Here is a 26,979-nt window from a genome sequence, read left to right as displayed (position 1 = left end):
TCCATACATTCTATTTCAGCCTTAGTTCAGTCCCTTTTCTTTCTGTGATGTGTCATTTTTCTGGTCCTCCTCTTCTCTCGATAATCCTCTAGCAAGCTTCTTGTGCAGTTTGTGTGTAATTTCTTTTGGTATGCAGTGTTCTTTTCTTCAGTCACTCTCTTACACTCTTCATCAAACCATGTGGGCCTTATTGATTTTCTCTCCATCTCTAGTGTTTCCATAGGTTAAATGTCTAAGGCTCTTTTTATAGCCAGCCATTTTTGTTCTGTGTCATTACTGTCTTGCTTTGTTCCTTGTTCTTGTTCTAAGGCCTGAAAAACTTTCTGACAGTATGATTCGTAAGTTTCTGTTAATTGCAGTGCTGCAGTATTGTAATGTACTTTCGTAGTATGTATTTCTTTCTGAGCATTTGTTATCCTTGCTCTTATCTGGGCCATTACAAGAAAATGATCTGAATCAACATTAGGGCCATGAAAGGTTTGAATATCTGACAAGTTAGATTTATGCCTCTAGTCTTTCAGTACATGATCTATTTGATTAATGGTTCCACCATCAGGTGACTTCCATGTGCCCTTGTATATCTCCTTATAGGGAAACCTGGGAGATCCCAGTATCATATTCTGGGAGGCTGTGAAGAGGATCAATCTTATTCAATTATCATTAGTGGATCCATGTTTACTATGAGCTCCATTTATGGGCTGGCAATAGGTTCTTCTGATGGTGCATGTCCATTAATTATACTATAATTAAAGAATCTTCTGTTAATTCTAATTACTGATAACCTTGGATTAATGGGTGTAAAATTCATCACCAAATATTTCAGATCTTTATGAACAAGGAAACGTGTACCGAACTCATGTCTGTTATCATCACAGCTATAGAACATAGCGCCCTCTCTCTTTCCCAGTACCCCATTCCCTGTCCATCAAATTTCTTGGATGGCAATAATGCTCTCCTTGAGCTTCCCCTGTTGGTCTAATAACTTCTTTAGAGAGCCTGGACTATATAAAGATTGAACATTTGCGGTACCAGTTCGAAGATCAGGTTTCAACTTTTTAATCATTTGTTGTCTGACATCCTTGCCATGTCGTTCTCTATTAATCCATCCAGCTTCTGCTCTCTGGGTTTTTGTTACTTGATTTTCATTTACAGGAAGAGGGTGTTAGCCTCGAGCCCAACCCTCAACCTGGAGGACCAGGATTTATATTAGGTTTACTTCCCTAGGGAAGCTGGCTTCACTATGCCTCTGGAGCCCTCACTGCCCTATGTTGCAGGATACACTCTGTGTGCCTCCTCAGTCGAGACCCATCCGACTTCAGTGACCCTACCATTAGCCACGCTACCACCAGCACAACTCTCTACTTCAAGGAAGCATGCAAGCCCTCCTGCCGCCACTGAAGGTGCCTACTTCAAGGCGGTGTCCCCTGGGAGTGCAGGATTTTCTAGAGACACATTATATGTGATTACAAGCTTTCATCTACAGCAGGACAAAAGTTATGAATAACAGAGGGTTATTGTCATCTAAGACTGCCTTTCTGGTAGTGGTCAGGTCTGGTATTGCCGACTCAGCTGTGATGATTATAACATCCCTTGTGTGAGTGCATCCTTGCTTCTTGTTTCATGGAGCTGGGAAGACCTGCTCAGCAGAATGTGGACCAGGTGGCAATGAGAGACATTTTCAAGGCTACCATCTCAAAATTGCAGCAGTTATTGAGACATCTTGGCTCCCCAAAGACTCCAACAGAGCAGAAATGTGTGTGCCAAGTTTTCTCTTCCAAGGCTCCAACCAAACTGCTTTCTTGCAAAGTGTTTCCTTGCCCTCACTTTCTTTTCTGTAGCTTACTTTCATTTGTTGATTCGCTGCACAGTCTCAAACCAGTGAAATGTAGTGTTAGGAACTTGTTACTTGTGCTCATCTCCTTGGGATCACTTCATACATTCATCAAATAAATTCACACAAAAACATGGATTCTGGAACTTACATGTTTGACTGGTCTTGGGGAACTTATATCTTCCACAGCCAAGTTCGCATTGACTCACAACTCTGGTATAGTTGTTCCACCCTGCTGGTATTGTTCTCTAGAGAATGACATTTGTTGTGCACAAGTGTTTGGGATGGAACTTAGAAGAGATATTTCGAGTCACCTGTGGATAAACAGCTAATGGTATATCCCCAGGAATGTCTCTTCTTGTTGAAGCAGTGTGCCCTAGTTTCCCACAAAGTACTCTTCTGTGCTGTATCTTACATGGTGCTTAAATCAGAGTATGAAACCATAGTATAAGCTGAGACAATCATTTACATGAAACTTCCTGGCAGATTACAACTGTGTGCTGGACTCAGGCTCGAACTTGGGATGTTTACCTTGTGTGGGCAAGTGCTCTCTTGGTAGAGCACTTGCCCGCAAAAGGCAAAGGTCCCAAGTTCAAGTCTCGGTCCGGCACACAGTTCTAATCTGCCAGGAAGTATATCAGTGCACAGTCCACTGCAGAGTAAAAATCTCATTCTGGAATCATCCACATGTCAAGTCCCTTCACTCCTGTGTTACACACAACATAGACACACTTCTGCTTTGTGAGCAAAGAATTGCTACAAACAGTTGCATAAGCCACTGTATAATGTGTGATGGAGGTTACATAGTTATCTTCCTATTTGCTTTTTGGGTAGTGTTCAAGATGAATGGTTGTCAATAGACATATGGATAAACCCAAATTTTTGAAATTTTACCATCACCAATATGTATGTGGGATTTAATAGTAACTTTCTTGGAAGCTCTGTGAGAATTGTCTTGTACAGGCAGAGAATCTACTTCTATGATCAGCTAGTCAGCTTTTATCCTTCTGTTAGTCAGTCAGTTGTAAGGATTTTATTAATTACTTTTGCTTATTTTCAAGTTTGAAGTATGTACAGTAAAATGCAGAGATACATGAACTGATATACTATGGATTGTGACATAATGTGTGGGTATGACTATGTAACAATCATTGACATTAACTGAAACGAGCACAACAGTGCGCATCATGCATTATTCAGAGTCTAGCAATCTAATGTGTATAGCATAGAAACACATAACAGAAAACAGTATTTACACTAGCTTTTGAGCTCTTGCTCTTTATCTAGTGAAAGTGCATGTATTCCCAACACAAACTATACTGGTGTTTAAGTACTGGTGCTGTAAGGAGGTGTGAATAATGTGGATTATTTTGATGTTTTTGACTGGCAGATACTTTCACCAGCAGCAATTCATGTATCTGAGTTCACACCTCCACAGCCTCTTGCTTCGATTACCACAGTAACAGTCTAAAGTGATTGATATAGTAACTCTCCTTTGAACAGTCTTATTTACCTCTTCTTTCTTTAAGAAAAAGATGCAGCATCCAGCTTCTTGACCAAGAATGCAGTACAACACAATTATAAATAATGTCAGCATATGTTCTGAAGTTTGCTGGTTACGGTGTATCCAGGTATCATATTCAGAATGAAGCAATTTAGAAATGAAAGGAACTGCCTTCCTTTCCAAAAGATATGCTGTAAAAACTTTAACACAAATATATATTATTGTCTGACATACATGCAATACGCCCACCCAGAATCAGTGACAGGAAGAGAGCAATAGTTGAAGAATGAAATATTTGATATTGGCTTAAGGAAACGTTAGAATATCATATATATTCATTTTTATTTTTGTACATGTCTCTTTTTGGTGTAGGCTTGTTTATATTGCGTCTTTGCTCCCTACAGTGTTCTAATGCTTATTAAACAACTTATCCTTTTTGGCTAAACCAAAATAAGATCTATCACAACTGTCCTAATACTGTATAGTGGCATTCTCCATGATTAATGGATGACAGTGGTGCATTTTACGAATATATTTAACACAAATAATAAAATTTCATATGGAAGTACCACTTAAACTACTTTTTGAGCTGGCTGGATATCAAATCCATTTATTTGTGGCCAAGGTTATATATTATTTATCCCCTGCATGTGTCAGCTTTATTTATATTACAATTAATTTACATGAAATTTATAAAACTTTAAACATTCAGTTTCTGAGAGATCATGACTCGACAAATGTTTTGCTCCATTATTAAGGTGTAGCCATCACCCATAGTTTGTGCAGCCATACCTCCACATGTTAAGTGTTGCAGCCATACCTCCACACGTTAAGTGATTGCTCATTGTGCTTATGGTGCCATCAGTGCAACTATGGAAAACAGTTCAGCCTCAGGTCTGTAACTTTGTAGACGACGATGAATTGCATGTCATTGTAGTATTCAGAGGGTCGCTCCATAGGATAGGTGTACACTGATGTGTATTTGGTTAAAAAGTTTAATACCATGATGGAGAAGCCATGAAGTTCCAACCATTCTTATATAAACCACGTTGTCCATCATATATTTAAGTGTTCAAAAGGCCAGTCTGTATCATCAGCATCATGTCAAGAGCTCACCATTTTCCAGGAAAGCCTATAAATTACTTGCTTTAATTACTCCTTTGTAGTAAAGTTCAACATCTAATACAACTACAAAGGGCACTTGGAATGTTTTCGTCACTTGGCACTCACAAATTTGATCACTACATTGCATAAGTATGTATTCCTCATTCAACACGCACTATACATATAATATGCAGACAGTTTTTCTTGAAGTCCCTTTTAATTTCACTTATGTTAAACACCTTTTTCATTTACAGGTTCCCCTATCTGTCTTTGTACAAATGTGTAAAATTTTCAAGACTTGCATAAATAAATTAAAACATGAGGTAAATTTGCTCCTTATAACTACACATAAATGTCATTTTGATATTAGCTGACAAATGAAGTCTAATACATTTCACATACATACAAGTTTATACATAAATTTATCAAATTGTTTTTGATGTTTGCATAACAATGTCTAAATACAAGTGTATAACATTTAAGAAGTCAAATTCTCCTTCAAATTTCATAGGGCTTCATTTCCATGACAAGTTATTTCATATTTACTCTCATAATTAATAAATAATTTATATTTACAACTTTTATGATGAGCTAACACTCCTTTTAACTTTTAAACTCTTGATATAATCTTTGTTTACATGAATAATTAGCAAAATGTGTTACACATCAGGACTGAAAAAACAATATACATTTATGCAATCTGATCATATGCATGAACTACTGCCCTCATCTCACTTAATTTCAGCATTTGTAATTCCAAATTGCTAATGATAGGAACCGATAATTTCACTCTCACGTTTCAAACACATGTAAACATATCTAACCTTAGCCACACCTTTCTCAAATCTACCAGGAGGTGCTCTACAAATCTATGGGGATTGTTATGAGGAATGGAAAGAAGCATTTATCATCTCATGCTCAAAGCTGTCGTTAACACATCATACAAAAATTGAGCAAATTCTCTTTGAATACTTCTTTGTGTTTGGTGACAAACTATTTACTCAATATTTGTGGCACTATAGATAAAATTCTAATATCTTTGTGTCATACAAGTTTATTAATGTCATTTGCTTAAAAGCACCTGTAATGATTTTACATAAGTGTACTTAATTTAATAATTTTCACTGTGGGATGCACCTCCGTGTACTACAATGGGTACATATGTTTCTTTCTCTTCCATATTCATACAATGTGTGTACATGAAACTGATAGGTATCTTCCTAGGCGAGGCACAGCATCATTATCCCCTCTCATAGCTTATTCAGAGTATGAGCATACCCCTAGAATTATTAACTCTTTCATGGCGTATACAGATTTCCAATAGTAAAGAGCTTAGTTTATTTTTGATATAACCATAATGTAGATTTTTGAGTGTATATTGTAAATAGTAACCTGGTGTGTAGATAGCTTTCTGTAGTTAGTCCATTTTATTTCCATCCATGTAAATACTTCCATTTCTTAGTTCTCTTTTCCTTTTAGTTTTATTATTATAGTATAGATGCCAGTAATTATTTTAGACATCAATTTATATTCATAATCTACATGGTGTAGAGATACTAATGTTAGCTGAGCATCTGGCATGTTAGGAAGCATATTGAACTTGTTATGCCATCATGCATGCACCAAGGTCTCTCTCGTATGACGCAAATTTCTACTGCACTTGTGTGTTGCCTCTTGTCATAATGCTACATCATTTATTTGTCCCCGCTGCATTTACTAATTTTTTGGTTGGAAGGTGTATGTATTTTGGTAGTAAATTTGTATCATGGTGATTAAATTCAGCTTATTACTCATTTCACAACATCCTTTTCTCAGTGAACAAAACCTTCAATAACCAATAACTTACCTTATTTCTATGTACACAAATATAAATGAGAAGAGAGAAAGTTTTCATAAAAGTAAGTGGACATCTTTCATAATTTGTACTGAAATATTTTCACTAAAGAAAAATAACTTCATGAGTTGGTTTAACTTTTTGTCAAACCCATTCAGCATACAAATTCCTTTAGATCCTTGCCTGGATAAAGGCCCTTTCCTTTCTATTTATAGGGTAAGCTAGTCTGTATGATCCTGGATGAGGAACTTGCATAATTACAAATGGGGCAGTGTTTAAGAGTTGCCATTTGGGGTTAAGTTTTCCATGTTTGGTAGACTTTGGGCGCTTTCACAGCAATACTTCTTGTACTGTGTGGAATTGTGCAGTGCAGCTAATCTTTTTTGCTGTTACGTGTTTAATGCCAACACATCCAAAAATAATTGTTTGAAATTTGGCATAAGCCAAAGAATATGCTGACATCATCAGTAACCTCTCTCATGGTGATTTGGTGATTCTCCAGAGCCATTTTCATTACCTCTTCCATATTGTCATCGGTAATTGATGTGCTAGGGCATTCAGGATGGTTGTTATCTTCATTGTCTTCTCGGGCCTCTTTGAAATATTCATACTACTCATAAACTCTTGTCTTACTCATAGCAGATTTGCTAAAAGCCACAGTCAACATTTTGAATGTGATGCTGCAGTTTATGCTTTTTTTAAAGCAAACTCTAATGCAAATTTTTTGAGCCATCTTTATCAGAAGTTAAAATTTGCCAAGCATTTGAAAACATGTATAACCTTTTGACCATCAACAATAAACTAAATATTCAAAACAGCTGAAAATGCAAACACACGTCAGGAAAATGTGTATTAAAAAGATAAAAAAATAAATTGAAAATCAGATATGTAAATCCCATGAAGTTAAAAAATTTGCATTACTTTTTGGTCACAACTCATATATTCTTTTTGAAACACCCTGTATCATAGAGTATGACATTGCATCATGTGCTTTTCCAGTCTTTCCATGCATAGTCTGTCATTCCAAATCTAATCTTGGTATACTGAGGTTATGCTGGAACACACCTATGTTACCTACCTGAAATGTGTGCTTACCTGCTACACAATCCCATAATGAGTTTGCACAGTTTTTCCCTGAATCTTCTCTATCTGTTTTTTAAATCCAAATTATTAATGGTTCCTCACTAATGAATGAACTGTTAATGAGTTCAGAAGCTCTTATCTGTGTCATACATACCTTTCTAATAATCTGTCTTGTTAAGGTTTCTCAACTGAATAGCAGCTCACAAAAGCCAGTCAGACACCTGTAAACAAATTTGTATGTATATGAATTATGTACAGTTCTTTATTATGTAATTGGATACATAAAAAATTCTATTCACCAAGTAGCTCCAGAAGCTTGCCTAATTATAACCTTCTTTTATGTATGTGTTCTGCCGCCACTTGGTGAGTAGTTTTTTTATCTATACAATTACATTATATTGTTAAAAATTGATTGTTTTCATTGTACAATTCTTTATGATTTTTCTGGCATGTCTCTAACAGATTTAGCTTTCATTGAGAAAATGTGTTAGAATTGTAAGCTGACTTGTTCCTCATTATAGTGAGCGATCTGAATTGCGGTCTATGGAACTTGCAAATAACTATAGCTATTAATAATATGTGTTCATCCCATCTTAAATCAATTTAGATGGTTGTTCTTAAGAATTTCATGATGGTGACTGATTACAGCAGTTGATTGATTTTACTGAAACATATTAAGTCTCCTTGCATGTTTACTTACACTTCATTGCAGTTGTTTACACTGTTTATTTGGTGGTTTTTCTGCATGCCGCAACCTTTATCCATTGATGGAGTGTTTTTGTATTCACTTTTGTTTTTTCAAATAGTCTCCTCTAATAAAAGCCTCAATAAAATTTTGTCCCCTAACATATTATGATGCAGCCATTGGACAAGCAGTACTTGTAGGTTATTGGTAGTGTGACCAGGGAGTTGATGTTGGCATAGCTACTAAACAATTTTGTGATCATGGGCTGAAGTAAATGTTCTACATCTACACGTGTAGTCTGCATACCATCATGAAGTGAAAAGTAAGTCCTCTCCAATGCTCTAAGCCAATAACATAGAAAATATAATTAGGAGGCTGCCACTAAAAGAAAGGAGTAATTGTTGATATCATTTTAGCAACTTCCTTATGTCTGTTTCTTACAGGTTTTTTGAGCCAGTTGACTTGCCTGGTGCTTGTAAATGCAATTTACTTTAAAGGCCTGTGGGATATTCCATTCAAGAAAGATGACATGTCCCCCATGCCTTTCCATGTTTCTGCAACTCAGAAGAAAACTGTAGATATGATGAAACTAAAGAAACACTTAATGTATACAGAGGCAAAACAACTTGAAGCTCAAGTTCTGAAGCTCGATTACAAGGTATTGCTAACAAATTTACAGAGTTGGTAAAAACCATCTCTGCCATTCAATAACAGTAGCATGAAATTAGAGACACATAACTTTATACAACAATGAATTGCTTAGAAAAAACTGAGGAAAGGTGACAACTCACACACAAACCTATGGCGCCGATAAACTCGTCACCAGAAATATTGATACATAAACAAACCATCTTTGCATTATATTTCATCTCAGACTTCTTTGCTTCCCGCCATGTTAAAGTTCAGTTCCATATGTGTTGTTCTGCCGTGATGTGCAATAAAACATAGTTCTCAAGATCTTGGTGTATTCTCTGGAGAAAACCAACCTGCATCCACAATGGTGACCCCGAGTTTCTTCGTTATTTGGTTTTGCTTTCTGACAGTGCCCGCGATGACAACGCCGTTTAGTTTCGTGTGTTGTACCACAACAGTGTTCAAACAATGACTTTGGCTCCACACCTGACACCCGATTTTGTGACAAATATGCACCATGTTGCTGGCGATGTACACCCGCCAGGATTGCAACACGGTGTTTCTCCTTCGACGGCTCCCCTGGTGTCGCTCAATATTTTCAAGCCTGTAACAACAAGTGAGGTTAGGAACACACATCAATCTGGTTACCAAACACCTTTGTTCCCTCCACCAACCGTGCCACCACTACTTATGGCTCTCGATGCAATGCGGTACCAACGTCGAACTCCATTAATGTTTCATTGGACAACTTTCCACTGCCGGAGCAACAATTCTTGACACCCCACATTAACTACAGCCATGGTTGGCCCTGCCAGGCTCAGGGGCCTTTCACCTCAGCTTCCGACCACGCTTGCTGCTACTTCTGTCCCACATCAATATGTATCTTTCAACTTCGGCATATCAGCCTGTGACATGAACAACAAGTGGTCTAGTGGGCATAACAACACCCTATGTTCTACTACTACACCCCAGTGCTCTGTGCCATGGCTCTCACCTTATCCGAACGTGATTTCGAGTGGAGTGACTATGAACAATGAACCTTTTTACCACTCACCCCATGTTCGGCATCACTATACACACAGTGCTTCGGTTCAGCCCACACCTCTGCTGCTTCCCTGCCCCACAGGTGATTACGGCTCAGCTCTCTCGAAGAGCTAGCAGCATGTTAACATGTGCCCACAGTTCATGAATTATTTCTCACCTGTTGCTTCCGCGCCGGCTCCAGTCGAGCTTCCGCAACTGTTTTCGACACAGTCGGGTGCCTCTTTCGCGTCGGCCATTCTTGAAGTGCCACCTTCCATGAAACACATCTCTCCTGTCCATCTGCACCAGCCCCTGTCGAGCTTCTGCATTCATTTTCGGCACAAACCGGTGCCTCATCCGCATCGGCCTTCCGCGACTTGACACATCATCCTCCACCGCAATGTGCCACCTTCACTCTACCGCAGGGCCAGTTCACAGCTCCATCGAGCTCCCCAACCGCGCTGCGAAGGCTCGAGAATGCTACTGCCACCCACGCTTTCGACCTCACATCTGCTTCCGCACTTCCCCCCCCCCAGGCTGCTTCCAGGCCACCACCACTCGCAAAACTACCGAAACTGCCTGTGTTCTCCATCGAGAACCCCGAATTCTGGTTCACCTTAGTCGAGCAGATCTTTCAATATTATTCGCTTGATGGCCACTCACGGTATATTTGTCTCATGAACAGTCTCGACGACCATGCTGACTTGATTCACGGTTTAGTCACCACACCTCCTCAGGTAGACAATCCACTTCTGTCAAGAGGACGATACTGGAACGTGTTACACGGACATTGACTGAGAAGGACTGAGAAGCTCATCTACAAGGAACAACTCGGCGACTCGACGCTATCACATCTGTGGCGCCATCTCTGACTCCTCATTAACAACCAGACCGTGCCCAATAACATGCTCTTGTCAATCTGGATCAAGAAACTTCCTCTTTCTGTCCAAACCACCATCTCTTGCCTTGAAGCTCAAGCAACTGACGTACTTATCCGCACTGCTGACCGAGCTCATTCTGCACTACAACGCAAGCTTCACACCTGGCAAATTGAACCTGCCTCCCGCCAACAGCTTCACCCTCCCCCTGCACGCTGCAGATGCCGCGTTAATTTGGCCACCGGTTACCACTTGCCGGCACCGGCGATGGCCTCGCCCCCTCCTGCAGTCAACTCTTCGGCAGGCACGGACCCTCGTCCTTCTCCCTCAGCTACGGGCTCTCTGCAGGATGCACATCCACATTAACCCTACTGCTACTTCCACACACGTTTCGGTGATGCAGCAAGGAACTGCAGACCGCCTTGCTGTTTCCCAAACGCCGGTCGCAGGTAGGTTCCGGTGCCACCTCCTGCACATAAGATAGGCACCTCCCAGTGCTTCATTCAGCTCATGACCTAACATTTGTGGACGCTTAAACATCAAAGACATGACTTCGGGACAACTGTTACTCGTTGACACAGGTGCTGATGTGTCCCTACTGCCTACGTCTCTAGCATCCGAGAACATTCGTTCCCACCACACGTCACTACAAGCTGTCAACTCCACTAAACTGCAGTGCATTGGTTTGACATCCCACTCTGTTACGCTCTCTCCAAACTGCAAGCTCGAGTGGACTTTCCAAGAATGTGATATTGACGAACCTATCATAGGCACTGATTTCTTGCGCCACCACAAACTTTCCCCGGACATAGTGCACAACACTGTGTTTCGTCACCTGACAAACACTCACTTTCCCTGTGCTCCGTCGAGCCCTCGCTCCCTGGTTGCATCTGTTCATGCTCAACTAGTACACACATGCTTGTCTCTTTTGACTGTGCTGCAAGAAATTACACACAAGTGTTTTGTCGAGCAAGAACAGGTTGCTCACCTATGCAACGAAAATTTCGAGCTCGCCCGCCGGATCCATGAAAAGCAGTTTGAAATTAAAAACACTTCAACAAGGACAAATCGAGGTTAGTAAGTGCATCGACTGTACAGACAATCCTACTTCTGTGTGCTCCTCTTCCGTAACCTCTATCAACTGTGCTGTCACCGCAATGTTCTACACAGAAATGTGTAAACTGCTGTCACCATGTGTACTGATAGCCCCATAGTGCCACGCCCTCCTCGCACCACAGTTGTTGACTCTGACTTGTGTACCACTGCGCATGCACGCCGCGCCTCACTTCAACCTGGCCTGCCCCAGTGGACGATCTTGCAAACTGTGAAACTGCTCCTCCTGTGTGCCACCGTGTGATCTCGATGAACTACACAGACAGTGCGCTCGTGCCTGAACGCAATTCACATGTTTCGACCGAGACCGTTCTGCCAAAGGCCACACCCACAGCTGCTGTGCCTACTAACGATTCACAAACCCAACCGAACTTTCACGATTCCGGAGTTTGCTCTTCGGGCTGGTGGCCATCTTGTCATGCTGACTCCCGGGACACGTCGGCACTTCAGCTTTCTTTGGAAAAGTCGACCTACACCGAACGCAGTAATCCTGCTCCGACTGACTCGCACGACACGAGCAGTAAACAAACAGCCTCCCTTGCATCAGGCAACATCGCTGTGATTACTAACAATGCACAGATTGTGCCTTATACTGGGTCCTCCCATCTCTAGTAAACCCCAGAGACTTTGCCCAGAGCATCTTTGTGATCTCAAAAAGCAGATCACAGAGCTCTTAAACGCCGGTATCATCAAACCCTCTGCCAGCTGCTGGTCCACTCCCATTCATATGACATCCAAAAAAGACGGGACCTGGTGCATGTGTGGGGATTACTGTCACTTGAATGTGAGAACTATAATGGACAACTACCCTGTACCAAACATTGCCGACTTCACCAGCACACTGTCGGGTGCATCTGTTTTTTCCGTCATCAACTGTAAACAGGCTTACCACCAAATTCCAATGGCTCCCGAGGATATTGAAAAAACAGCAATTACCATGCCCATAGGCCTGTTTCAACTCCGATTCGTGCCTTTTGGACTCAAAAACGCCACACAGACGTGGCAACACTTTATTAGCAAGGTTTTGTTCAGCCTCATATTCTGTTTTGCTTACCTCGATGACATATTTGTCTTCAGCTCCTCTGTCGAGGACAACATACATAACGTGCAGACCATTCTAGACACCTTGAAAGCCGCAGGCATCGAAACCAACCCTGAAAAACTACAACTGCAACAGCCTGCTGTTACCTTCCTTGGTTTCCGAGTATCAGCTGATGGTATCTCACCTCCACCAGAGAAAGTACAGTCCATCTTAGATCTACCAAGACCTTCTCCATTCAAAGAACTTCGGCGTTTCCTTGGCACCGTGACCTACTATCGAAAACACCTACCTTGAGCCGCAGAAATCCAAGCCCCGTTAACCGACGCTTTGCCAGGAAGAAACACCTCCAGAACCCGGCCTCTGCAGTGGACACCAGAAATGACAGACTCTTTCTCGGAACTCAAGAAACTCCTTGCCAAAGCCTGCACAATTGCGCATCCCCACCCCGAAGCGCAACTTTTCATTACAACAGATGTCAGTGACTTTGTCATCAGCGCCGTTCTCAGCCAGTCAGTCAACGGTGAGACCTCAACCCTGCAGTTTTTCTCCCGAAAGCTCAACAACACCCAACACAAATGTTCTGCGTTCGATCATGAACTGCTGGCTGTGTAAGAGGCAGTCAAACATTTTTGAACGGACGTCGAGGGGCGCTCATTCTATGTTCTCACTGACCACAAATCCTTGGCAGCTGCTATAATGAACCCTCCCGCCGACCCTCCCCCACGTCGCTTCCATTATTTCAACTTCATTTCACAATTCACCACTGATGTCAGGCACATAAAGGGTGCTGACAATATTGTTGCTGATTTTCTTTCCTGTGTCAATGATGTATCTTCCCTTTTGGATCTTTCTGCTCTCCCTGATCTCCAATCCTCTGACGAAGATACACAGAAATAATCTCCGATCCAGCTTCTTCTCTACATCCTGTAATTACCACCTTTCCCGTTATTTCCGGAGCAGTCTGGTGTGATGATAGCACCAGCATACTCTGCCCCATTATCTCCACCACGCTCCATCGAGCTGTTTTCAATGCTCTTCACAACTTGGCTCACCCTGGCATTTGAGCTTCAGCCTGCGTAGTCGCAGAGCACTTCGTCAATAAAGACTTGCAACAGTGGGCACTTGAATGCCTTGTGTGTCAAACACACCTCTCCCCCTCTCGGCACCTTCCCTATTCCCCCTGGGCAATTTCAGAACGTGCATATTGACATTGTGGGCCCTCTTCCCACCTCCAATGTTTCCGCTACATACTTTCCACCATTGATCGTACTACTCGTTGGGTCGAAGCCGCCCCTCTTCCCAACATTACCACAGAAACTGTCGCTCATTCTTTCATTGAGTCGTGGGTATCGCGTTTAGGTTGTCCCGCAGTCATTACCACTGGCCAAGGCCTTCAGTTTGAGTCGGCCCTGTTCAATGGCATTTGCCATATCTGCAGAATCCGACGCATACACACGACTGCTTACCATCCGCAAAGCAATGACCCCGTCGAGTGCTGGCACCGCACCCTCAAGCCGGTCCTCCGCTGCCACGACTCCTTATGGATGGAGACCGTGTCACATGTACTGTTCGGTGCTTGTGCAACCTACAAGGAAGACGACATCAAAGGGACAGTTGCAGAATACGTATATGGACAAGCCCTGGTCCTCCCAGCAGAAATCATCTGTCCTCCTGCCTGTCACTCACTTTCACCTGTACCCTCGTTCGTTGAACGTGTGAAATCCCACTTCTCCAACCTGCTGATCCCCCCCCCCCCCCCCCTCCAATCCGCTCACACACCTCCAACGGTCTATGTACCCACTTCCCTTTCCGACTGTAATTTTGTCATGCTCCTGGATGACTCCGTCCGAGTACCTCTCCAGCCCACATACTCTGGCCTTTATCTATGGTGTGCTTTGACAATCCACGAACATGTGTGACATGCTGATAAAAAAATCCCCCGTCACTTTGTCACTGAACAGACTCAAACCAGCTCATTCTGAGCCCAAAATCCATTCCATCACCTGACACGAGCACTCCACTCTGCCTACTACCATATGACGCTCCACCTTTGCTCCCTCCCTCGAGCGATCACTCACCGTCATGTGCATCTCAGAACTCCTTGTCAAGCTCGTTGCCAAGCTCCCCACCAAACACACTCTTTCGATCGAGCTCACAGCCCTCAACCACGAACTGCTCACCACTACCTGTGTCGAGCATGTCCCCGCTCTCGCCTGCCTCACTGTGTCGAGGTTTTTCTCCCCTCACTCCCCTGGTCAACGAGGTGACAGCCCCTGTGCCCTCTGACATCATCCATGAAATTTCTATAATACTCAGGGACGATTTGCTGTTTATCGTGTGTTTCTCATCTCCCAGTATTCCCAGTGATAATTCTGTGATACCATGCCACTTAATTAAGTGTTTCCCGCTGCCGCCTGATGACCTCAAAATGCTCCGGGCATTCACAACACCTTCGGCTGACATCGTCGTGATTGTTCCGTACAGGCCTGCCTCCTCCTGACACACTCGGCCTGTACGACAACTGACTCGCTTCCACAATTTCCACATCAACTGGCCAACCCTCGCAGCTCGACGACTTCCAACACCACTATTGGAGGACTACTTCAAGCTTACTATCGTTTGTCTACCTCACACAACTCCACCTGATGTCATCCTATGTGGAGCCGATAAACTCGTCACCAGAAATATCGATGCATAAACAAACCATCTTTGCACTGTATTTCATCTCTGACTTCTTTGTGTCCCACCATGTTTAAGTTCAGTTCCGTATGTGTTGTTCTGCCATGATGTGCAATAAAATATAATTCTCAACATGTTGGTGTATTCTCTGGAGAAAACCACCCTGAATCCATCACAAACCCATAAGGCACCTGTTTGTATGCTTAGTACTAGAAATGAAGCCAGTATGAGCACTATGGTCAAGTCTGTTACTTATTGTTGATGTTACTGCCATATTAAATAAAGAAAATATTTTGTGCATGTATGTATCAACATCTATATACGCTGTTGTTGTGGTCTTCAATTCAGAAACTGCTCTCCGTACTAGTCCATCCTGTACAAGACTATTCATATTTACATGACTACTGAACTAAATTCATTTGAACCTGCATACTGTAACCAAGACACAGTTTCACTTTATCCCCCAACATTTCCTCAGTTACAATACTGACCCTTCGTTGATGTCTCAGGGTATGTCCTATCAACCGATTGCTTATTTAGTCAAATTATATCATAATGTTCTGTTCCATCTGACTTAATTCAGTACCTCTTCATTTGTTAACCAGTCTTCAGTATTCTTTAAAGTATCACATTTCTAAAGCTTCTATTCTCTGTTTGTTGGAACTGCTTATCATACATATTTAACTTCCACGCAAGGCTCCACTCCAGACAAATGCCTTCATAAAAGAATTCTTAATGTTAAATTTATCTTTGATTTTGACAAATACTTTTATTCAAAAATGCTTCATATCCTCCCTGATTTGACCACTGTCACTTATTTTGCTGCTCAAATAGCAATACTTATCTACTAATTTTAATGTTCATTTTCTAATCCTATTCCTTCAGCATCGCCTGTTTAACATTGTAGGACCTCTTTTTATGACACTGTCCATTCAATTCAACAGCTCTTACAAGTTTATTACCATCCCTGAACTTAATTTCCTTTTCCACATATCTCTTTACTGTTCCTTACTGCTTGCCCAAAATACATATTGAGTAAAATCGAGGACAAGTTTGCACAGCTGTCATACCATATTCTCAAATACTGCTTCCCTTTCATGTCCATTGACTCTTGTTGCTGCAGTCTGGTTTCAGTGCATTTTGTCGACAACCTTTCACTCCATGTGTTTATCCCTGCTACCTTCAGTATTGCAAAGGGTCTATTCCAATCAAAATTGTCAAAATCATTAAATAAATCAATAATTGCAATATACACGGGTTTGATTTTCTTGAACCTATCTTAAGATAAGTTGTAGGATCATTATTGCCATGCATTTTCCTACATTTCTCCAGAACCCTTACTGATCTCCTCTGGGGTTGGATTCTGTAAGTATTTCAATTTTTCTGTAAATAATTTGTGTCAGTATTTTGCAAACAAGACTTGCTACATTGATGGTTCAAATTGTCTTCTTTGGAATTGCAATTATTACTGTCTTCTTTAGGTCTCGGGGTATTTCATCTGTCTCATATAGCTTGCGTAACACATGGCATAATCTTGTCATAGGATCTTAATAATTCTAAGATGATCACATCTACTTGAGGTTCCTTAGTTAGACATAGGTCTTACACATATATACTCCATGGCTCACAGTAAATGGAAGGTACTTTTCATTTTTCTGTATGTGAGGCAATACTGACTCTACGACTTATCTTAGAAGAAAGATTAAGGAAAGGCAAACCTACATCTCTAGCATTTGTAGACTTAAAGAAAGCTTTTGACAATGTTGATTGGAATACTCTCTTTCAAATTCTAAAGGTGGCAGGGGTAAAATACAGGGAGCGAAAGGCTATTTACAATTTGTACAGAAACCAGATGGCAGTTATAAGAGTCGAGGGACATGAAAGGGATGCAGTGGTTGGGAAGGGAGTGAGACAGGGTTGTAGCCTATCCCCGATGCTATTCAATCTGTATATTGAGCAAGCAGTAAAGGAAACTAAAGAAAAGTTCTGAGTAGGTATTAAAATCCATGGAGAAGAAATAAAAACTTTGAGGTTCGCCGATGACATTGTAATTCTGTCAGAGACAGCAAAGGACTTGGAAGAGCAGTTGCACTGAATGGACAGTGTCTTGAAAGGAGGGTATAAGATGAACATCAACAAAAGAAAAACGAGGATAATGGAATGTAGTCGAATTAAGTTGGGTGATGCTGAGGGAATTAGATTAGGAAATGAGACACTTAAAGTAGTGAAGGAGTTTTGCTATTTGGGGAGCAAAATAACTGATGATGGTCGAAGTAGAGAGGATATAAAATGTAGACTGGCAATGGCAAGGAAAGCGTTTCTGAAGAAGAGAAATTTGTTAACATCGAGTATAGATTTAAATGTCAGGAAGTCATTTCTGAAAGTATTTGTATGGAGTGTAGCCATGTATGGAAGTGAAACATGGACGATAAATAGTTTAGACAAGAAGAGCATAGAAGCTTTCGAAATGTGGTGCTACAGAAGAATGCTGAAGATTAGATGGGTAGATCACATAACTAATGAGGAGGTATTGAATAGAATTGGGGAGAAGAGGAGCTTGTGGCACAACTTGACTAGAAGAAGGGATCAGTTAGTAGGACATGTTCTGAGACATCAAGGGATCACCAGTTTAGTATTGGAGGGCAGTGTGGAGGGTAAAAATCGTAGAGAGAGACCAAGAGATGAATACACTAAGCAGATTCAGAAGGATGTAGGCTGCAGTAGGTACTGGGAGATGAAGAAGCTTGCACAGGATAGAGTAGCATGGAGAGCTGCATCAAACCAGTCTCAGGACTGAAGACCACAACTACAACAATATTCCAGTTGCAGTTGGAGTGTTGTAAGAAAGATTGTATACCTCTGTGTGAGCTGTTATTTGTCTTCTTTATCTTTGTGATGTAGACATGACTGATATCTAGGGGGCTTAAGATCATTCATATGTTTCCCATTGTAACACAGGTCTTTTTGAGTAACCAAGTATCTTTTTGAAGTGCCTGCCAGATAAGATGTTTCAGCATTTATGTTTCACTCTCCAGCTAGTGAAACAATCCTGAAACCATAGAATAACTCCGAAATCATATCCTGAAGAAATCAGCCCCAAGTATCAAGATCGCCAAACAACCACAAATTACAAAATGATTTCGGCCAAAAACAGAAGCTTTGATGGAAGCAGAACTGTGTCAATCACTCAAAACCATCTCTGCTACTGAAAATTGCGTGCAAGAAGCCACACACAAAAATAAAATCTCGGCCAATTTTTTAGGGCAAGTGCTGTGTCAGAAATACCTTTAGAAAAGAAATTAATTAAACCCTTAACTGAAAAGTCACAAAGTCCATCATTTCTTGTATTACACCATAATGTCCAGTCATTCAGAAATAAGATTCAAATGCTGGAAGTGTTACTTCAGTCTCAAATAAATCCAGATGTAATATGTATTACCGAACACTGGCTGTCCAAAGCAGAAATTCAGTCAACTTCTATTCCAAGGTACTCATTAACAAGCTTTTATTGTAGGAATTTCTCCACACATGGCGGTACTGCTATATTTGTAAAGGACCAGATAAAATTCAGTGAGGTAGGCCTAAATGAATAGATTGCATTATCTGAAGATAAGGAATTTGAGCTTTCTATGGTTAAGCTGCCTGAACTAAACTATATAATTATAAATGTATACAGAGCACCAAGTAGTAATATTCCAAATTTTATGACCAAATTAGAAGTTCTGCTGAATAGTGTCAGCTCATTAAATATGAGAATAATACTTTGTGGCGATTTTAACATTGATTTATCAAAAAACAGTAATGCTAAACATGATTTGTTAAACATGACCAAATCCTTTAATATGATCGCCACAATACACTCTCCAACAAGATCAACAGAGCATACTGATTCAATAATTGATCAAATCTTCACAACTGATACTGGTTACAAATTCACTGGCAAAGTACTGAGCATGGGATACAGTGACCATGATGCTCAGCTACTGAGCGTTGACATGGAAAATAGTGAAATCAGCCCCAAAAAAGTATTTCAAAGAAGAAACTTTTCAGATGGCAATATTAGGATTTTTAACTTCCTATTAGCTAAGGAAAATTGGGACAGTGTTTACATGCAAACAACTGTTGATAATATGTTCTTAAGCTTCCATAACACCTTCCTTTATTATTTTAATACAGCATTTCCTTTTGAAACAAAAACTTCAAGCAATCAAAATAGAAAGTCATGGGTAACAAAAGGAATCAAAATTTCTAGTGAGAGAAACAGATTTCTCCAATATTGCTCCAAAAAGTACATAGTCTACATCATCTACATCTACATCTACATTGATACTCTGCAAGCCACCCAACGGTGTGTGGCGGAGGGCACTTTACGTGCCACTGTCATTACCTCCCTTTCCTGTTCCAGTCGCGTATGATTCGCGGGAAGAACGACTGTCTGAAAGCCTCCGTGCGCGCTCTAATCTCTCTAATTTTACATTCGTGATCTCCTCGGGAAGTATAAGTAGGGGGAAGCAATATATTCGATACCTCATCCAGAAACGCACCCTCTCGAAACCTGGCGAGCAAGCTACACCGCGATGCAGAGCGCCTCTCTTGCAGAGTCTGCCGCTTGAGTTTATTAAACATCTCCGTAACGCTATCACGGTTACCAAATAACCCAGTGACGAAACGCGCCGCTCTTCTTTGGATCTTCTCTATCTCCTCCGTCAACCCGACCTGGTACGGATCCCACACTGATGAGCAATACTCAAGTATAGGTCGAACGAGTGTTTTGTAAGCCACCTCCTTTGTTGATGGACTACATTTTCTAAGCACTCTCCCAATGAATCTCAACCTGGTACCCGCCTTACCAACAATTAATTTTATATGATCATTCCACTTCAAATTGTTCCGTACGCATACTCCCAGATATTTTACAGAAGTAACTGCTACCAGTGTTTGTTCCGCTATCATATAATCATACAATAAAGGATCCTTCTTTCTATGTATTCGCAATACATTACATTTGTCTATGTTAAGGGTCAATTGCCACTCCCTGCACCAAGTGCCTATCTGCTGCAGATCTTCCTGTATTTCGCTACAATTTTCTAATGCAGCAACTTCTCTGTATACTACAGCATCATCCGCGAAAAGCCGCATGGAACTTCCGACACTATCTACTAAGTCATTTATATATATTGTGAAAAGCAATGGTCCCATAACACTCCCCTGTGGCACGCCAGAGGTTACTTTAACGTCTGTAGACGTCTCTCCATTGATAACAACATGCTGTGTTCTGTTTGCTAAAAACTCTTCAATCCAGCCACACAGCTGGTCTGATATTCTGTAGGCTCTTACTTTGTTTATCAGGCGACAGTGCGGAACTGTATCGAACGCCTTCCGGAAGTCAAGAAAAATAGCATCTACCTGGGAGCCTGTATCTAATATTTTCTGGGTCTCATGAACAAATAAGGCGAGTTGGGTCTCACACGATCGCTGTTTCCGGAATCCATGTTGATTCCTACATAGTAGATTCTGGGTTTCCAGAAATGACATGATACGCGAGCAAAAAACATGTTCTAAAATTCTACAAGAGATCGACGTAAGAGATATAGGTCTATAGTTTTGCGCATCTGCTCGACGTCCCTTCTTGAAGACTGGGACTATCTGTGCTCTTTTCCAATCATTTGGAACCCTCCGTTCCTCTAGAGACTTGCGGTACACGGCTGTTAGAAGGGGGGCAAGTTCTTTCGCGTACTCTGTGTAGAATCGAATTGGTATCCCGTCAGGTCCAGTGGACTTTCCTCTATTGAGTGTTTCCAGTTGCTTTTCTATTCCATGGACACTTATTTTGATGTCAGCCATTTTTTCGTTTGTGTGAGGATTTAGAGAAGGAACTGCAGTGCGGTCTTCCTCTGTGAAACAGCTTTGGAGAAAGGTGTTTAGTATTTCAGCTTTATGCATGTCATCCTCTGTTTCAATGCCATCATCATCCCGTAGTGTCTGGATATGCTGTTTCGAGCCACTTACTGATTTAACGTAAGACCAGAACTTCCTAGGATTTTCTGTCAAGTCGGTACATAGAATTTTACTTTCGAATTCAATGAACGCTTCACGCATAGCCCTCCTTACGCTAACTTTGACATCGTTTAGCTTCTGTTTGTCTGAGAGGTTTTGGCTGCGTTTAAACTTGGAGTGGAGCTCTCTTTGCTTTCGCAGTAGTTTCCTAACTTTGTTGTTGTACCACGGTGGGTTTTTCCCGTCCCTCACAGTTTTACTCGGCACGTACCTGTCTAAAACGCATTTTACGATTGCCTTGAACTTTTTCCATAAACACTCAACATTGTCAGTGTCGGAACAGAAATTTTCGTTTTGATCTGTTAGGTAGTCTGAAATCTGCCTTCTATTACTCTTGCTAAACAGATAAACCTTCCTCCCTTTTTTTATATTCCTATTAACTTCCATATTCAGGGATGCTGCAACGGCCTTATGATCACTGATTCCCTGTTCTGTACATACAGATTCGAAAAGTTCGGGTCTGTTTGTTATCAGTAGGTCCAATATGTTATCTCCACGAGTCGGTTCTCTGTTTAATTGCTCGAGGTAATTTTCGGATAGTGCACTCAGTATAATGTCACTCGATGCTCTGTCCCTACCACCCGTCCTAAACATCTGAGTGTCCCAGTCTATATCTGGTAAATTGAAATCTGAATTTTCTGACTATTGTAAAGCCTACAAAAAAACTTATCTTAGAGTGATTAGACAGGTAAAACTTTTATGGAATGACAATTTCATAAGAAACTCTTCAAAAAAAAAATGAAAGCTATGTGGAAAGTTATTAAAAAAGAAACTTGTAGTTCAACACCTAAAAAGGAAAACATTTCTCTAACACTTAATGACTCTAGGGTCACAGATCCATACACAGTTGTAAACAAGTTCAATGAATATTTCACCTCACTAGCAGAAGATCTCATTCAGGCAAACTGCAAGGTATCATTCTTCAATTCCACCAATACGTCAAACAGCACTAATGCTACAATGTTTGTTTATGAAACAAACCCTGATGAAATTATGAACATAATAAAATTGTTACGCAATAAAATCTCTAGTGGCTATGATGAAGTACCTGACCTCATATTAAAGGTGTGTGCTCCCCTTATAGTAAAGCCATTATCAACCATCTACAACCAATCATTAAAAACTGGCATTTTTCCAGATGCTCTCAAAGTAGCTAAAGTCACACCATTACTAAAGGTTCCCCTGATTTAGTATCCAATTATAGACCATTATCCATATTAAGCATCTTTTCAAAAATCCTGGAAAAACTCTTTTATGACAGGCTTATAAATTTCATAAAAAAAACCACGCACCAATCAGCATTCAACAACATGGTTTTAGTAAATCTTTATCCACCAGAGAGCAATTTTTGAACTGTTGGACCATATACTGAAATCAATTGACCAACATAATATAGCTGCAGGTATCTTCTTAGATCTCTCTAAAGCCTTTGACATACTAGATCATAACATACTGCTTGCTAAATTGGAAAGAAGAGGAATAAGAGGTGTGGCTCACAACTGGCTATGCTCTTACCTACAAAACCACAGACAGAAGGTATCACTTCAATACGATATTAATGTACAGGATAAAATAAATAACACAGTTTTCCTCTCGGAGGAAAGAACAATAAGATATGGTGTTCCCCAGGGTTCTGTTCTAGGGCCATTACTTTTCCTCATTTACATAGATGATCTTGTTGAACGTATGAGCCCACAAAAAACTATCCTGTTTGCTGATGATACAAGCATAGTGTTGACTGGATCTAGCCCTGAATCCCTTCAGACAATATCTGATAACTCTATGAAAAAACTTTCTGAGTGATTTAACAAAAATGGCCTAATTGTTAATAGTGGGAAAATGTATGTATCAACTTCCATCTAATTCCCACATCCAATCAAAAAACTATCCAAATAAAGTTAAATAATGATAAAATTGAAAACGTAAATGCAACAAAATTTTTGGGTCTATGGGTCCAACAAAATTTAAAATGGGACACACATATAAACAACTTATCAAAGAAACTCTCATCATTGTGCTATGGACTAAGAATACTAAAATCTACTACAAGTAAATCCACACTAATGCAAGCATACCATGCACAGTTCCACTCATTGCTCCGCTATGGAATCATCTTTTGGGGAAATTCAACTCACAGCACAAATATATTTAAACTACAAAAAAGAGCACTGAGGATAATCTGTGGCCTCAAAAAGTTGGAATCCTGTAAATGTCAATTTATAAAACTTAATGTTCTAAGCATCCCATCCCTATTCGTTCAAGAAACAATCCTATTCACCAGGGAATACCTCTCAAGAACAGGCAAATTAATCCAAAACAATGGTATACACGCTCATTATACCAGAGGGCAATCTAATATCCATCAAATTTTTTCAAGCACATCATCATACCAAAAATATATAACTCATCTGGGTGTCGTATTACACAATAAAATTCCGGAACAAATAAAAACTGCTCCAGATCCAATATTTAAAAATAAACTAAAGGCATTTCTGACAAAGCACTGTTTTTATTCAGTACAAGAATTCCTGGAAATGAAAAATTATAAAGTTCCTTTGTAAAATACTGTGATTAGAGTAAAACATTCTGTAGGCAAAATAATAACCTAATTTCTACTATACACAACTATGTTTCAGTTTCACTTCCCAAAATTTTTTAACTAGCTTTTTGAATGTACAAGTACACATTCTGTTAGTATTAAAACTTAATTGTCTGTGAAATCTCAATGTTAATTTCATGTTTAATGTAGTTTTTAAATGACATTGTCCTTCTGTTGTGTTTCCAGTTGACATTTTCACTATTCTGTAATCTCACTGATTATTTGTGTAAATTTAAAGTAGCACTACATTGCCAAATGTTTCTTAGTTCCCCATGTAAATTGTTTGTATTCTCTGTATGTGAAGTTACTATATTCATCAATGAACAATTTTGTGTACATTTTTTTAAATGGCAGTCCATTGCCTATTTTTTTTCTCCAAACTACATATTTGTTAAGAAAAATTACTTGTCCTATATCATGTGTACTTTGTACAATATGTGATCCACAGGATAAATAAATAAATACAAATACAAATACAAATACTTGCTGCCTTCCTTTGTTTATGTTAGCTACAGTACAGCCTTATATGGACCCCACAGGTCTGAACACTACTTCTGTAGTTTTTCACAAATAGGCTAATGTCTTAGTAAGTCAGCTGTAGTCTTTTAATTATCATACCAAGAAATTTACATCTCCAATTTAGATCATCTAAAAGTCTCTAAAACTAAGTATATGTGATCACTTTACATTGTATCTCTATGCTTTGTTCTTGAGGTACTCTCATATTTATTCTGCATGCTTTTGTGCTAGATAACAGTCCTTTTATCTTCGAAGTGTAAGTTGCTGCTTGATGGATGATTCTTCAGGTTGGGAATCTTAGGGGTATGTTATACTGCTATAACAACAATATGATGAAATGATAGATTGCTACTCACCATGTAGAGAAGATGCTGAGTCGCAGACAGGCTTAATGAAAAAATTGCTATACATTTTAGATAGCGGCAAAAAGGCCTTCTTCTGAAGTAAAAACACACACACACACACACACACACACACACACACACACACACACACACACACTAGAGATGGCAAACTCATTCATCCTTGTGTAAAATCCATGACACTATGTTCTAGCCACAAGATGTTAAAATGAACTAAGTGTACAAACATCAACAAATATTATCGATACTACGTATAAAAAAGACTGTATCATGTAAAATTGACAATAATTATTACATTATTTCTGTAATAATTTAATTTCTGTGTGAATTAAAACTGTTATCAGAGAACTACATTCATGGACAACAACAATTATAATCTTTTTTGTTATCTGTGATAATGGTGGTTCAGTTGTTCTTCCTGTGCTAATAGATGAACTGTTCGGGCATGAGACAAGTGAGGTCTGGAAAGAGAAAACCTGTAACTATATTGTTAATTATTATTTGAAAAATAGAGTTACTATTGTCTAGACATGGATTTGTATTTATTTCAAATGTAATCCAATCTAATTAATGTTTTTAAGTGTCAATTTTCAGACCAGCCATTAGTGCTAGTAACTTACAGCGGAGTTTACTAGTAGCTGGTATAAAAAATATGAAACATTTTCATTGAGCATAATTTTAAATGCTAAAGAATAGAGAACAAGAGACTTTTATCTAAATATATTAACTTGATATAAAATAAATCAAGAATAACAATAGACAAATCGACTATCATCTGTCTGCCGCCATCTTAGCAAAAATATCTCCGCACCAGTTTTGAATCGAGAATTTTAACAAACATAAATGTTCTTAGATATAAATGAATTCGTGTGCCACTCTGTACCACTGAAATATATTGTAGGAGTTATCATATTCTCTTTATAAAATATGACACCATACACTCAATTGCGAAGTGCGGGCTTTGTTCGGTTGTTAGTTGGTCTGCCTTCCACAACAATGAACATGCTCTTTTACCTTGATTCAAAAAAATATGGAAAATCATATGTGCCTTGCCAACATCCTTTGCAAGTGTAATAACAAAAAAATCTTGTCTTTTTGCAAGTATTTCTTCTGCTGTTTATTGAAAAAGTGAAGTAAGCTGATACACCATTTTGTTGCCTGAAAAGATGTATGTATTACATACCACATAATTTTTATGTAATTTATGTAATTATAACATACGTTTTAATTACCAGTCATGGACACTGAATAGAATACTAAAAGAACCAGAAATTCAGAGTTCAAAAAAGGTTTAAAACAAATCTAAAATGGCTGTGCGAAGTGAATGAAACGAACAACAACTTGATACTGAACTAACTATGAGCAGACAGCAGTGGAACTGTGATGAGTGGCCATGGGAAGAAGGACGAGTCCGGCCGAGCGAGACCGAGACAAGTGGGAACGGGACTGATGCTGGAATGAGACTGGCCGACATGCCGTTCAGGAATAAGACTGACCATTTCCCATTCCCGGGAACTATAAGTATGAAGCCACAGACTGAGACAGACAGGAATGGGACCGAGGCTGGAAGAAGACCAGCCGACATGCCACTGCGGGAATGAGATGGACCGTTTCCCATCCAGGGAACTATAAGTAGAAAGCCTCCACTGGAGGTAAGTATGAAATACCGTTCCTTAGAATTTGTTCCTCACTCATTCTGTTCATCTAGGTGAACTGTTCCTTTGGACCCGTCAGTTTGTGAATGACCCATCCCTAACACACACACACACACACACACACACACACACACACATACACACACACACACACAGGCGAGAAGAGGTTGAGGGGTGGAGTCATTACAGGGATGTTGGATATGTTGCAAGAATAGTATCCACCTGTGCAATTCAGATAAGCTGGTGTTGCTAGGAAGTATCAGATGTGACAGGCTGTGAAGCAGTCATTCAAGTGAAGCACATTGTGTTTGGCAGCATGTTCAGCAACTGGGTGGTCCAGCTGTCCCTTGGACACAGTTTGTTAGTGGCCATTCTTGT

General features: G+C 40.1%; 1 protein-coding gene across 1 annotated transcript in view; it reads left to right on the top strand.

The window, feature by feature from the left end:
• Positions 1-1,620: 1,620 nt before the first annotated feature.
• The window catches only part of LOC126456613 (leukocyte elastase inhibitor A-like), a 45,378-nt gene continuing 20,019 nt past the window's right edge, over positions 1,621-26,979 (top strand). The window contains exons 1-2 of the mRNA XM_050092357.1: positions 1,621-1,753; positions 8,485-8,699. Of these exons, the coding sequence (XP_049948314.1) occupies positions 1,621-1,753; positions 8,485-8,699 (348 nt within the window). The remainder of the gene's footprint in view (positions 1,754-8,484; positions 8,700-26,979) is intronic.

Source organism: Schistocerca serialis, chromosome 2, assembly GCF_023864345.2.
Source record: "Schistocerca serialis cubense isolate TAMUIC-IGC-003099 chromosome 2, iqSchSeri2.2, whole genome shotgun sequence".
Taxonomy (NCBI): Eukaryota; Metazoa; Arthropoda; class Insecta; order Orthoptera; family Acrididae; genus Schistocerca; species Schistocerca serialis.
The sequence above is the reverse complement of the archived record's forward strand: the minus strand, read 5'-3'. Positions and strand labels throughout refer to the sequence as shown.